The following is a 14,558-nucleotide window of genomic DNA, read 5'->3' as shown; positions in this document are numbered from 1 at the left end:
TGGCATTTTTGTAATTTTTAGGGTTTGAATGGCAATTTGGTAATTTTGCAAAATCGAGTGTAATTTGGTCCAACTTGGTTTAATGGGATCATATCAGGATTCATGGGTGGATGGCTAAGATTTCTAGGCCAAAATGTGAAGGGTTGATATGAGTTTGATTGCTGATAAGGGTTTTGTGTGTGTGTGTGGGCTAGTAAGATTGGCCAAAATGGAATCTTTTTAAATGAATGGGTAAAGTGGGGCGTTTTTTGTTGAAATTTGGTAGGTTGGGGTTTTTGAATGTTCTAAGTTGATTGGTGGAGTCAAATTATCCCAAGTGGGCATGGATTGGGTAGATTCAGAAAATGCTTGATTTGGTCAATCTAGAGCCTTGAAACGGAATCTTGGTTTGATGAAAGGGCAAATGGGGGAATTTGGGGTTGAAGTAGGTGTTTTGGTGTATTAGGAGTTTAATGGTGTGGTTTGATCGATTCGAATGTGTTAAGATTAAGGGAATCTGGGTTCCGAGTGTTTAGGCTAATGAGAGGCGTCAAAATGGAAGCTTCACTTGATGAAGGGGTAAACAAAGGAATATTGAGCTGAAATTTTATGGGTAGGTATTTTGAGATGTCTTAAGTCTGATGGTGGTGTTTGTTTTGAGGGTAAAAGTGTAGACAGGGGTTGATCATGGCCATTAGATTGGTATCGAGTAGATTTAATGGTGGGTTTAAGGGTTTTGGGTCTAAAGTTGGGGTTTCTGGGTTTTGGGGTGTTTCAAAGAGGTTGAATGGGTCTGATCATGTGTTTGGTGTAAATTAGAGGTTTAGGCAATAAACCAAACAAAAATTAGGTACAAACAATTAGGTTCTACTTACAGATTATCCAACCTAAACCTTAAGGTTGGAACCCTACCGTTTTGCATTTGGTTCACCTTCTAATGATATTCAACTGGAAACATTGATTTAGTAGATTGATTTTCAAGATAGTAGACAATAAGGCTTTGGTGAAAATGATATGTTACAAGTTGATGGGACTAGAAGATATAAGGGTGATAGACCAAAATTAATATGATTTTAACACCCATAATTTAGTGATGGATATGGCACCGAAGAAAACAGAACGGTGAAATAGGACTCATGTAGCTGCCTATATAGTTAGGACAAGGCTTAGATGATGTTGATGAAGTAATGGGACTTGGACTGGGGAGCTTTAACAGTAACTTCCAAGACTAATTTTGTTTTAGCTGGTTAGTTTGTACTCCAAAAATTGCAGAGAGACACACTACTTAAGTAGGCTGTATTTGGCTGTGTTTGGTGTGATGGAAAATAATATAAGAATAGAAAGTTGAGTAAAAAGTTCTTCAAGGAATTGCACATATTTTGTTAACAACTTTTTCTGAACTTTCTCTTCCTTTATTATTTTCTAATTGGGAGGACTTGATTTGAGGATTCCCTATTTTCTTCATAAATGGAGTGCTCCCTTCACATTCTAAAGGACCATTTTTTCCAAAGACAAAATTACCCATCTCTTTGGACTCTGACCCGTACAGAACTTAACAAATATATTTGGAGTTGTTTCTATCCTTTAGTACAAGTAATCTCGTGGTGAAGCAAATGGGTTCACTTCTACTGTCTGCAAGTAGAGTTTTGCAAACCAATCAGAGAAAACGGGAGACGGGAGTGCAATGTATCATAGAGGGTTATATTAGTCTCTTTTAATAAAAGAAAAAAAAAATTGATGTATTAATGTTGACCAGAAAGGGTGCCCTAATCAACACAGATAGGAGGTGAGAGTGCTCAAATCACCTACGAAACTCTGTCAATTTCAGCCACCCAAGACATTATTGGGGAAGTAGGAAGTAGGTTGGGTAGCCGAAATACGCACAGTTCCTTTTTGGATTATTTCACAAATCAAATGGTCAAAGGAATTATGGATTATTTGACACTTGGCTAAGTCCAACCTCACAACCCTGCCGTCAAACTTTTTTCATTCACCGGCCTAATTGCTTTTTGTTTGTCCTTCTTCTGCCATTAAAAGGCAAAGCATCGAGGGGGGCTGGCGTAGACATCCAGATACGACCATCTCAGTTTTCTTTTCTTCTGTTAAAGTATTCATAGAGAGACATGGAGGATTATGATCATTCTTCTTCAAAGTAGATCGCAGGACTGTAGAAAAAATTAGGAGAAATCACATGAAGAACCTCTACGCAGAGCTCAATTCTCTAATCCCAAGTCATGGCACCAAGGTTCTCTCTCTCTCTCTCTCTCTCTCTCTCTCTCTCTCTCTCTCTCTCTCTCTCTCTCTCTCTCTCTCTCTCTCTCAATACGTAGTGATGTTCCTTACTGGGATTGCAGGAGACTATGGCACTGCCTGATCAAATAGAAGAAGCCACAAATTATATAAAAATGTTGCAGCAGAAGTTGGAAAGAATGAAAGAGAAGAAAGCGAGCATAATGGGGTTAGAAGGAATAACAAGTGGAATGATGGTGGGAGCTAAGTCACCCCACATTGAGATACATGACATGGGTTCTGCTCTACAGGCGGTTCTGGTCAGTGGGTTGGATCATCATCAGTTGTTGTTTCATGAGATCATACGGCTGCTTCACGATGAAGGAGCTGAGATTGTGAGTGCCAGTTTTTCTGTAGTCGATAATACGGTTTTCCACACTGTTCATGCGGAGGTAGCTTCACAACTTTATCTTCTTTTCCTATGCTTTTTTTTTTCAGTAAGATTTGATGAACAGAGAAAGGAAGAAAGAAAAATTTTTGCTTAACGAATCCTTCTGTGTAGGTGGGAGAGTCTACGCAGGGTTTTGAAGGTGCAAAGATATCCAGAAGACTGCAAAATTTTGTCCATCAATTCGTCGAGGCTTCCTAGATGATAGTGGCAGAGGATGCCCAGGAGATGGAGAGCGGGAAGCTTTGAAGAAACAAAATTCTTTATCTCTTTCCTAGTTTTGATTTATTGTTTCCCAATTGAGCTGCCATGTTCAACAAGGAATATCAAATGAGGCCTATTTAACACTTTTAGGGACAATAGAGAATGTTAAATTTCAGCTATAAGTAAGTTAGCATTCTCTGTTGTGAGTAGAGATTTCTCCTTTTCTCATTTTTTTTTTCTAGTTAAAAAGGGAACATCTGACAAGTGTTCTTATTTTTTAATATATATATCAAATTCGTTGCAGTGAAAGCCCTGCAATCTCGAACTTATTTTCAAGATTATCTCATCTAAAAAGGAATAGCTTTGCTTACAGCTTTAGGAAGATCAGAATTGGAGACATGCTTGGAGTTGGAGTACTTCATTGGCTTATTGTAAATGTTGCAATACATATTTAAGACCCGTTTGGGACGGCTGAGCTGAAGATTCAGCTAAGCTAGTTCAGCTGTTTTGAAGTGCTCTGGATAAGCTATTTAGTGCCTCTTTGGAACGGTTGGAGCACTGCAGCTTCTAGCTTTGAGGAAAGCCCTACATAAATAGCGGCTTTGAAAAAGGACGAGAGAGCCATCATCGACATCCTCTTTTTTTTTTTTTTTTTTCTTTCTTTCTCAGCCGCCCTTCTCACTCTTGTCTCTTCTCTAATGATATACATATATAATCGTCCCATCTAACTCTAATATTCTAATCTAAAGGCTAAGATGTAATATGCATTATAACACAACGGGTCAAACCGTTCAACGCAAACGGTTGGTTAAACCTCTGACCCAAAAATCAGTGGTCCGTTTCGGAATCAGTTTTTAAACCTTGTGTCCAGCATTGGTATTGTAACTACTCTGAAGAATTGAAAGAGTCTGGGTCTAATAGGCACAGCATTGTAAGTATACAGTAAGCACTTTTTTGTTTTTTTGGTAAACTGTATCAAATTTAGTCTTTTTCAAGGTTAGGTAGGTGGTATTGAACTTTGAATTCTTGTATAGACATAATGTTTGGTGACTGCCCAACCTTAACCTACATTTGGGCAAACCTTTTCAGGGTGTTGACGTGTCTGCCTTGATTTTCACTTTCCATTTTTACCATTTATTATGTTTTTTATTTTTTCAATTTTATTTAATTAACGGTTAACACTTGTAATTGGATAAAACAAATAAAATAACAATAAGACTATTGTGGAACCTATTCCTCGCCTTATCTGATCTACTCCCAAAGCACCTACTTAACCAACATCTTCATTGATTAGAGCCAACTCGTGTCAAAAAAGCCTAATTTTTATTTTTCATTTTTATCCTTTATCACTTTTTTATTTTAAAGCAGGATTTTCACTTTCCATTTTTACCCTTTATTATGTTTTTTTTTTATTTTTTCAATTTTATTTAATTAATGGTTAACACTTGTAAATGGATAAAACAAATAAAATAACAATAAGACTACTGTGGAACCTATTCCTCCCCTTATGTGATCTTCTCCCAAAGCACCTACTTAACTAACCTTTTCATTAATTAGAGCCAACATGTGTCAAGTACCGGATGGTTTGCCCAAACCACAAATGTGAATTGAAGGGAAGAATGGATTTTTTCAACCTCTCTCTTTTCATCAGGGAACAATCATATGATCAAATGATTTTTTTTTCTCCCTATTTTTTTTCAATTGTCTCTATTAATATAATAAATTGTATTGGATCAGGAAATGCTCTTAGGTTCATTATATTGATTCATTTTAGGTGTTTTTTCTTGATGATTATCGGGCCAATCCGGTAATCTGACACCCTACCAACATAATATCGTAGGGATTGTACTTGGTAGGGCCATAGGGGTTTGGAATGCATTTTGTTCACAGGAGATCCGGATTCTTCTATATAAATCTAATGGATGTTCGATTCGAATATGAATATAAATGAATCAGGATTAACCTATATCCTAATGCTAGCCATTAGATATGCAAATAGCAACCCACCATTAACGAGCAGAATGGTAGGAGGAAAAAGGCCAGATGTCACCATTCACATATAAAGTGAATACATAAATCCTAAAACCCCAATTCTCTCTTTTAAACCCTTCTCTGCATATTGTATATCTTATCCATTCCCCCTACTTTACAGTAGGAAGGAGGAAGCAGAAATGGATCTCTCTTATCCTACGCACATTTTCCTCAAAATGAAGAAAACAATATAAATTATAGAAAAAACAAAGAAATACGAAAAAAAATACAAAAACATAGAAAATCATAAAAATTTCTATACCATAAATGACAATGTTTTGTGAAAAAGCCTGATTTTCACTTTCCATTTTTACCCTTTTTTAGTTTTCAAATTTTATTTAATTAATGGTTAACACTTGTAATTGAATAAAGAAAATAAAATAATAATAGTTTTTTTTCCAATTTTATTTAATTAACATTTCACGCTTGTAACAAATAAAATAATAATAAAACAGCTATGGAACCTACTCCTCTTTCCTCTTAGGCCTTATCTGATCTTCTCCCTAATAGGGCTACAATCAGTTCGGATTCTAATTGGATGTAGCAAAATCCGCATCCAATCCGAATATTAAGAACCTACATTCAAATTTGATCTAAAATTTGATTGGATTTAAAGACTCGGAATCGAATTCGAATCCTAACAAACTCATATTGGATTTGGATTTAATCCGACTCAACTTTAAATTCTCTAAAATACTAGTAAAATTAAAAATTTATTTATTTTTCAACTTTTATATATAATAAATTAATATAAATATAACATACTAAATTTATTATTTATAAATTCATATATAATATAATATTTAAAATATATACTTATAAATTTTAATATAATTATATAGAATTTATATATTAAAATTAATAAATATTATAATCTAATCATATTCAAATTTTAATCAAATCATATTGGGTCAAATCCAAATCCGATTTTATTATTAATCGGATGTAGATTGTAACATTCGAATTTGATCCGATTATATAAATACGTAATCTAAATCCATGATAATTAGATTGGATCAAATTGGACCTCGAATTTTTGGGTATCATTGACAGGCCTACTCCCATCAGGCCTACCTAACAAACCTCTTCATTGATTAGAGCCAACATGCGTCAAGTATCGAATGGTTTGCCCAAAACCCATGAATTTAAATTGAAGGGAGGAATGGATTTTTTCGACCTCTATGTTTTCATCATCAAACAATCAATTAAATGATTAAATGAAGCTTTTTTGGTTTTCTCCCTATTTTTTCATGTGTTTTTTTCCCATTTGCCCTCTATTTCAATTGTCTCCGTTAACATAATAAGTTGTATAGGATCTGGAAATGCTTTCAGGTTCATTATATTGATTTGTTTTAAGGTGTTTTTTCTCAACGATGATTAGGCCAGTCCGACAATCTAACACCCTACCAATGTAATACCGTAGGGGTTTGGTACTTGGTAGAGTCATAGGGGTTTGGAATGCATTTTGCTAGCAGGAGATCTAGACTCTTTTACAAAAATTGGACGGATGTTCAATTCGAATCCGAATATAAATGAATCAAGATCAACCTATATCCAAACGTTAGCCGCTAGATATGCAAATAACGGTCCCACCAATGATAAGTAGAATGACATGAGGCAAAAGGCCAAATATTATCATGCACACATGAAGCGAAGAAATAAATTCTAAAACCACAGTTTTCTCCTTTAAATCCCTCTTTCTATAGTGTATATTTTATCCATTCCCCCTACTTCACAATAGGGAGGAAATAAAAACGGTGTCTCTTTATCCTATGCACCTTTCTCGTCAAAATAAAGAAAATAATATAAAATACAAAAAAAACAAAGAAATACACAAAAGCATTTACAAAAAAAATAGACAATCATAAAAATTTCTATACCATATATATATATATATATATACACTAAAAAAATGAGAATGTTGCAATTGGTTTGGTCAAAACACCCTGATTTTATTTTCCAACTTTACCCTCAACTTTCTATTTTTTCATTATATATATTGTCACTACAAAATAATTATGAAAAACATAAAATGAAGAAAACAATATAATATTATATACTAAAAAAATGAGAATGTTGCAATTGGTTTGGTCAAAACACCCTGATTTTACTTTCCAACTTTACCCTCAACTTTCTATTTTTTCCATTATATATATTGTCACTACAAAATAATTATGAAAAACATAAAATGAAGAAAACAATATAATATTATATACTAAAAAATGAGATTGTTGCAATTGGTTTGGTCAAAACACCCTGATTTTACTTTCCAACTATACCCTCAACTTTCTATTTTTTTCATTATATATATTGTCACTACAAAATAATTATGAAAAACATAAAATGAAGAAAACAATATAAACTACAAAAAACAAAGAAATACATTAAAAATTTACAAAAAAAAATGTAGAAAATCATAGAAACTTACATATCATATTGAAAATGAGAATGGTGCAATTGGTTTGGTCAAAACACTAATTTTGCTTTCCAACTTTACCCTCAACTTTATATTTTTCCCACTATATATATATATATATATGTCATTACAAAATAATTATGAAAAAACACATAAAATGAAGAAAATAATATAAATTATAAAAAACAAAGAAATACATAAAAAATTAAAAAAATAGAAAATCATAAAAATTGAAGATAATAACATAAATTACAAATCTATACCCGATATATATCATAGTCAAACATCACCATTAATATCAAATACCTCATACATCGCACCGGACATTCCACTAATCATAATAAAAGGCATCATGAATAAGGGTGAGGTACTAAATTAAGTTTGGAGGATGTGGATGACAATTAATGATAACCTGAATGACACAGCACCGACCAAAATCATGTCCTCAATGAAACGAATGAGAGGGTTCCAATTAACATTAATGATTGAAGAATAAAGACTGTGTCATCATGCATTCATATGCCTACAGGCTACAGGGGAAGGAAACAAGTTGGGAATAATCTTATGGTAAAAGAGAGGACCATTTTGTCCATGTGATGTTTATGATGAGTTAACCAATTAATCTTAAGCTTAAGTGATCATTCTTTTGGTCTAATTAGACATCTAAAGTCTAAAAAAGTAACTTGATTTTCAAACACCAGACCATTTGGTAAAATTGTTATTAAGATGTGTTTGTCTAGTAGGCTCAAAATATGGATACATCCCATACCTCATAACAGGTATATATATCGAGTGTTTTCATTTTTGTTTTGTATTTCCAAAATTGCTTCAAGAGATCAATTTTAGGCATGTATACTCCCTCAAAATGTTCAAAATCCAAAACACCCCTTTTTTTGGAGTATTAGACAGCTCGCGATATGTTACGATATGCTCGATTTGATATGGGATGTATCATATTGAAATTTTGAATCTTGGACTTGTTAGCATGCATTATTCATATTCTCAAGAAAAATTATTGTTTTGCCTTATATTAAAATATTCAAATGCTAATAAATAAGTATTAAAATAATTAAATATTAATAAAACAATAAAAATATTAACAAATTATTATATATTAATAATTTATTCATAATAGTTTGTTAACATTTTTATTGTTTTATTAATATTTGATTATTTTAATACTTCTTTATTGATATTGGAATTAAGTTGGAACTTTTGACTCGTCATGATCTGGATCCTCACCTCAGAGTGGCAGCTAGGGGTAAGGGTGTCAATGGATCGGTTTTGGATTGTACCCCATCCAGTCCAAAATTAATTTGGATGGATTGGACGAACCAACAAGACATATTATATTGGACCGATCCAGTCCAAAATATTTATTAAATTGGATTGGACCTTGTCCGTTTGTAATAAATTTATATTGGATTGGGTTGGATTAATCCAATATCTGGTCTATTAATATAAGATAAGAATATATATATATGTCAATAGACCAAATTTGGGTTGAAACTAATCTAAATGAAAATGAATTTGAACAGATTGGATGGTCCAGACACTAAATTGGACTGGTTCAAATCAGCCCAAAACATTCATTGAATTGAATTGAACCTGATTCATTTATAATGAATTTACATTGGACTGAATCAGATTGGACCAAATCCAGTACAATTGACACCCCTAGCCAGAGGCAAAACTTGAATAGAGTTGAGCAAAGCACTGCTTAGCCACTCTACAGCCACACTTTGTAATTGGGTACAATATCCACAAGGCCAGACTTTGATCATCACGTTCATGATAAAGGCCCAACCTAGGTAACGACTAAGAATGTAAGAGAACCGATTACCTGAATTTGATAATTCTTTTAATTACTGATCTGGGATAGATCAATCATTTTGCTCTATGCGACCCATATTAAAGTGTATGTGGACCACAACCACTCAACCTAAGTAACTGATTTATGGCTGACATTGAACAAAATGATTGGTCCCACAATCAAATAATTTGATCTCAATGATTAAGGGGCTTTTTAATTATAACATGTTGAATTAACTTAAGTAAAATGCTTATCAATTTGCATTAAGTAGGGTTGAGTTCCTTAATTAATTTCTCAATGAGGTATTGAAGTGATTAATTAATTCTTAACAAAATCTATGGTGCATGAACTGCACTTTTAAGTGTAAACATGAATAAATGATAAAATGATAAGTCACAATTAACGTTTTAATGTTGTTAAAGTCTTGTTGGTAAATATACCTTGTGAAATATGAATCAATGAAAAGTAGGTAAATCATGAGAAGTTCCTATCCAGTCCCAACAGTCATTATAGTGGGAACATCTTACAATGAAGGAAAGGGAGATGTTCTTAATGCATGGTTGCAATGAATGTTGGGACCCTATGTTGGGGCAAAATCCAAACTCTACATTAGTTAAAATCTTGATTTAATGTGCAACAAATGTTCATATATTCACCATAGTTGGACTCTTAATCCCTCGAGATTCTATTATAATGATTGTATTATCCATGAGAAGGATTATTTTGATTTGATTAATAAAATTTAGCGATGGTTACCCCTCCACTGGGAAAACATTTGGGGTTAAAAATATCCACTAGAAAGTTAATCGATAAGCAATTCAAGCTAATCCATTCAAGAATTTCAGGTGGCCGTTAAGTAATTACGAAGAGTCTATTCATATTATACAGTACATACATGTAAAAAGATAGGCAGAGAGTAACTTCTTGTTTAGTTTAAATTCATATTTGATTTTGTCTTACATGTGTTGTGAGAGTGAGGTAAGAAGCAAATGATATGATCCTCGCTTTGTATGAGACAGAATTGATGTAAGAGGAAAGATGTATAAATTTTGCTTCAGTTTTTGAGATGCAAAATTTACACTTTCAATGATTGTAAATGAGACGAAACTGTAGATTTTGTATCATAGAGTGCAAATTATGGTTAGAAACAAGTAGATACAAAACTTAACTGGATGTGCAAAATGTGTATTTGATTCAAATTTGTGTTGCAAACAAATAAAGACTTTGCCCTTAGACAAAGTAAGCACTTCAATAGGAGCACAGATCTCCTTAAAGCAAAACTCATGTACACACCTTGAAAACATAACATCCAGCACATTAAGAATATCTTCTATACTTGTGTTAAATTCATGGTGGGGAAATTTCCTCTACGTATGACTAAGGGTAAGCATTATTTGGTCAAAATAGAAAATTTTGGTGAACTTAATTTGGTTCACTAAAATTTTCAATTTGGTCTTTTTCAGTTTTTGAAAAATTTGGTTTGGGTTTCGTTTTTTAGAATTCGATTAATTGAAAAAACTGCATTAACTAAATTTCGTTATATAATATGTAATGTATAACATATAGTATATAATATTTTATATATAGAGAGAGAGAGGAGGTAATTGGGCGGGTTGGGTTGGGTTCACTATGGGTTGAGTTTCAACCCAACCCATCTAACCCGCCAACCCATTAATGACCCAATTAGGTAGAATTAAATGAGTTGGGTTCAACCCAAACCCACCTGAACCCAACCCAACCCAATCCATTTAGATAAAATAATGAAAATTACACAAAAAGTTAAGAAAAATAACATAAATTACAAAAAAACAAAGAAATGCACAGAAAAATAACATGAATTCTGAAAAAACCCAAAAATTGAAGAAAAATAATATAAATTACAAAAAACAAATAAATACATGAAAAATAACATAAATTACAAAAAGCCAAAGAAATACATGGAAAAATAACATAAATTACAAAAATAACCCAGAAAATAACATAAACTTCAAAAAAAAAGTCCAGAAAATGAAAAAGAAATTTCACCTCCACTTCAATGTCCAAATCCCTCCAGCTTGTCCCCAGATTTAAGAGTTGGGAATAATTCCTCTTGTGATTAAAAGAAGATTTTAAAAGTTAAGTAGGAAAACCTCAACTAAAAAGGCCAAATGTGAAAATCCTAATTTTAGAAAAATATGTAGAAGTGAAGAATGATTTTTTGTCCAGAAAAAAAAAATATCAAAATAAAATGCAGAGAGAAAAAAACAAATAGAAAAGGAATGTCCAACCTTGCCAAAATCCTCTGCTTATATACAAGTGATAAATGAACAGTTGCAACGAGTTTGAGAGATGTGAATGGCTTACCATTAGTTAGAGGCACGACGGTCTGCGGGTTGTGCAAACCCGACATGATCGTGTGGGCCGTGCCACGGGCCAGGCCAGCATAGCACGATCGAGCGGGTCATGCCGCCCAAGGCCCGCGTATTGGCACAACCCGAATATATTATTTATATAATATTGTATAAATTATAATTATATAATAATATATAGTATATAATATATTAATAAAATAAATAATTTTTTTAAATTTTATTATACTAATTTATTTATTTATTGTATATATAAACAATTGTATACATCAAAATTCATATAAAATTAAAATTTTAAGTTTTTTATCAAATTTTTTAAATAAATAGCTTTGGCCTGATGTACGGCCTGACCTAACCCAAGGCTCGGCCCACGGACCAGCTTAACCCGTGGTATGGCACGAGTCTAGGCCATGTCGGGCTGACCCCCCAAGTTATCCCAAGGGAGGGTGGCATGGCCCGCACTTTACACGGGCTTTTTACACCTCTACCAATAGTTTTCGCACCAGTATCAGATTTCCAATAGTTTTCGCACCAAAAGTTGGGAGTTCTTAACAAATTTTGTAAAATTCCTTAATAACTTTCCCCCTCAACTTTTTAGTTCTCTCTTATTTTATGTTAAACCAAAAATAGTCAGTTTTCTATTAATATTTCCACCTCTTTTGTAGTGGAAACTTTGCTTTTCATCATTTTTAATTAATTTTGAAGTAAATAATAAAGAAAGTAAAATTTTCTTTACAGAAGAGGTGAAAATGTAACTCAACTATTTCATATAAAAATTTTCCATCCATTTGTTTAGTTCCTCTCCACTAGAGTCCTTTCATACGACTTTTACGTTGGAGGTGAGTTGTGATGATTGAGTATCTGCGATCTGAAGCTTCGTGTTGCATTCAGGTTTCTCACATCCGGAACGTGGTGACACACTTTTAAGATTTTCACCAAATATAGCTTCTATCATTTTTATGTAGAGAGCTTGGAGCGCCAGAAGCTACATCTTGATAGCCATCTTAAAAGAGATGCAAGTTGAGCCGGGTTAAGTAGGGTTGAGGTCAATCCTACCTCAACCCTAAGTTCTAAACACCCAATCTTAATCTTAACCCAATTCGAACTATCCAACCCTAATTCTAGGGCTGTCAACGGGTTGAATTTAGGTCAGAACCTGATAGAACTGGTTCTAAACCGACAATGAAATTCATGGACTCGATATCAACCCAATCCCTATACGGTCTATAATTTTGGAGCTATAACCGAATTGGTCGATTCTTGAGACAATCAGGTCCAACCCGATTATAACTGGACAAAAATGCAAAGAACACCTGTGCAGTCTTGCAGATGGATGGAGAGAGACGAACATACCTGTGAGGAGAAAACAATGGTGAAAGAAAATAGACGGACGACAAGAGACGAACGACAGTGAGAAACGGATGGACGATGGTAGTCTTGCAGATGTAAACATAGATGCAGCGGACAGCCCCTCTTACAATATTGCTTTTAAGTTTGCAGATGCAAATGTTGATGTAGTTGCAAATGACGATGGATAGCAAGAAACGAATAGACGGTTGCCAATCGAGTAGACGATAGACGACGGACAATGGATGATGGGTTGTTTCAGCGTTTACCCTGTGCCCCCTTTTCCTATTTTGCGCTTTCCAATTTGCCTTTTGAATTGGGAATAAATGAAAAGGGCAAAGGGCATTTTGATATGGTTTTAAATGAAACCCTATATCTTTTAAATTAAAAAATAAGTATAATAAATAAAAATTATTTTTAATGATAATGAAAATGAAATACATAATTTAGAATAAACGGAAAATGAAAGTATTTTACTATTTGGCAAAAATCAATAGTTCAACTTTTGGGGCAAATGTATTAACCTTTAATGTCATAAATAAATAACAAAAAATAATAAAATACAAAAAGAGAATAATACATAAATTTTGTAAAAAAAAAAAAAGAAAAACATTCAGGCACAAGTATAATATCATATATTTATCACATTAAACAAAAAGTGGTGTGACATATCAAAATTATTTTTACACATATGAATACAAAAAAATTATAGAAAAATTGAACACATCTATAATTCTATATTTGCACTAGTATTAAAAATATAAATAAGATTGTGGAACTTTATTTTGACTAAAATATTCATTTTTTTAATTTAATCTCTATTTAATTTTGAGGTCTAAATTGTAAATTGATCTACTACTTTTCACTTCATTCAATTGTTTCTTTTTAAACCGTACTTTTTTTTATAAATGAACAAAAAAATACACAAAAACGATAAAACATTACAAAAAGAATAATCTAGCCAAGCAGGTAGGTCTGCCAATGATACTTGAAACTTCACAACTCGATTTGATTATCACATATTTGGAAGAGGTGTTTATATAATCAATTTTGATTTTGCACTCTACATCCGATTAATAATAAAAAGAAAAATATAAAAAATAAAAAATAAAAAACACATAAAGTATATAGAAAATTTGGGATGCATTATTATTATTGATGTTGCTCGATCCTAGGTGGTGCAAGAACCGAGGTCATAGTCAGATGATCCCTGCCAACCAGGCGGAGCCGAGATGGAAGGACAAAGTTGTGCTCCAAGATCTACAATCAAGAAAGAGATCAGAGGCCCGAGGAATTATCCCCGAGTAGAAACTCCGACGCTCAAGTCAGTAGAAAGCGAAGGGAGTCGGGCCGAGCAATTGGAGATCAATGCTGGTCCATGCAATGTAACGGTGTGGGAGTTAAGAGTCAGATACTTTACCTTGAGCAGGAAATACCTTTTTATAGCTAGAGATTCGTATCCTGATCGTATGAGGCTTTTGGGGTTGTCAAAATGAGGCTAACCGTTGAGGTCTTGGTCGTGCTTATCCACATGACGTGGTGCTGACGTGGCTGGATGGCTAAGGTAGGTCCGTAGAGGTGACACGGTGATAACGTGGCCTGAGAGATGAAGCGGCCACATGGGCACCACGTGGCACTTGGAGCCAGCTCAACCATGACCCGAACACCACTCCCCTAGTTCCGAAGTCGAGGAGGGAAGTGATCGACCAAGGTGTAGCGTGAAGGAGTGCTTCAGTAGTCGAC

General features: G+C 33.5%; 1 protein-coding gene across 1 annotated transcript; it reads left to right on the top strand.

Moving 5' to 3' along the window:
• Positions 1-1,950: 1,950 nt before the first annotated feature.
• Positions 1,951-3,196, top strand: LOC148877749 (transcription factor bHLH162-like). The gene is made up of 3 exons (XM_088964997.1): positions 1,951-2,224; positions 2,334-2,660; positions 2,771-3,196. Exons 1-3 carry the CDS (start codon positions 2,171-2,173, stop codon positions 2,855-2,857), a joined length of 468 nt encoding a protein of 155 aa, XP_088821123.1. The 5' UTR covers positions 1,951-2,170; the 3' UTR covers positions 2,858-3,196.
• The last annotated feature ends 11,362 nt before the right edge of the window (positions 3,197-14,558 follow it).

This window comes from Nelumbo lutea, chromosome 1, assembly GCF_056320005.1.
Source record: "Nelumbo lutea isolate HS-2025 chromosome 1, American lotus-T2T, whole genome shotgun sequence".
NCBI lineage: Eukaryota > Viridiplantae > Streptophyta > Magnoliopsida > Proteales > Nelumbonaceae > Nelumbo > Nelumbo lutea.
Note: the sequence above shows the minus strand (reverse complement) of the source record. Positions and strands in the feature narration are given on the sequence as shown.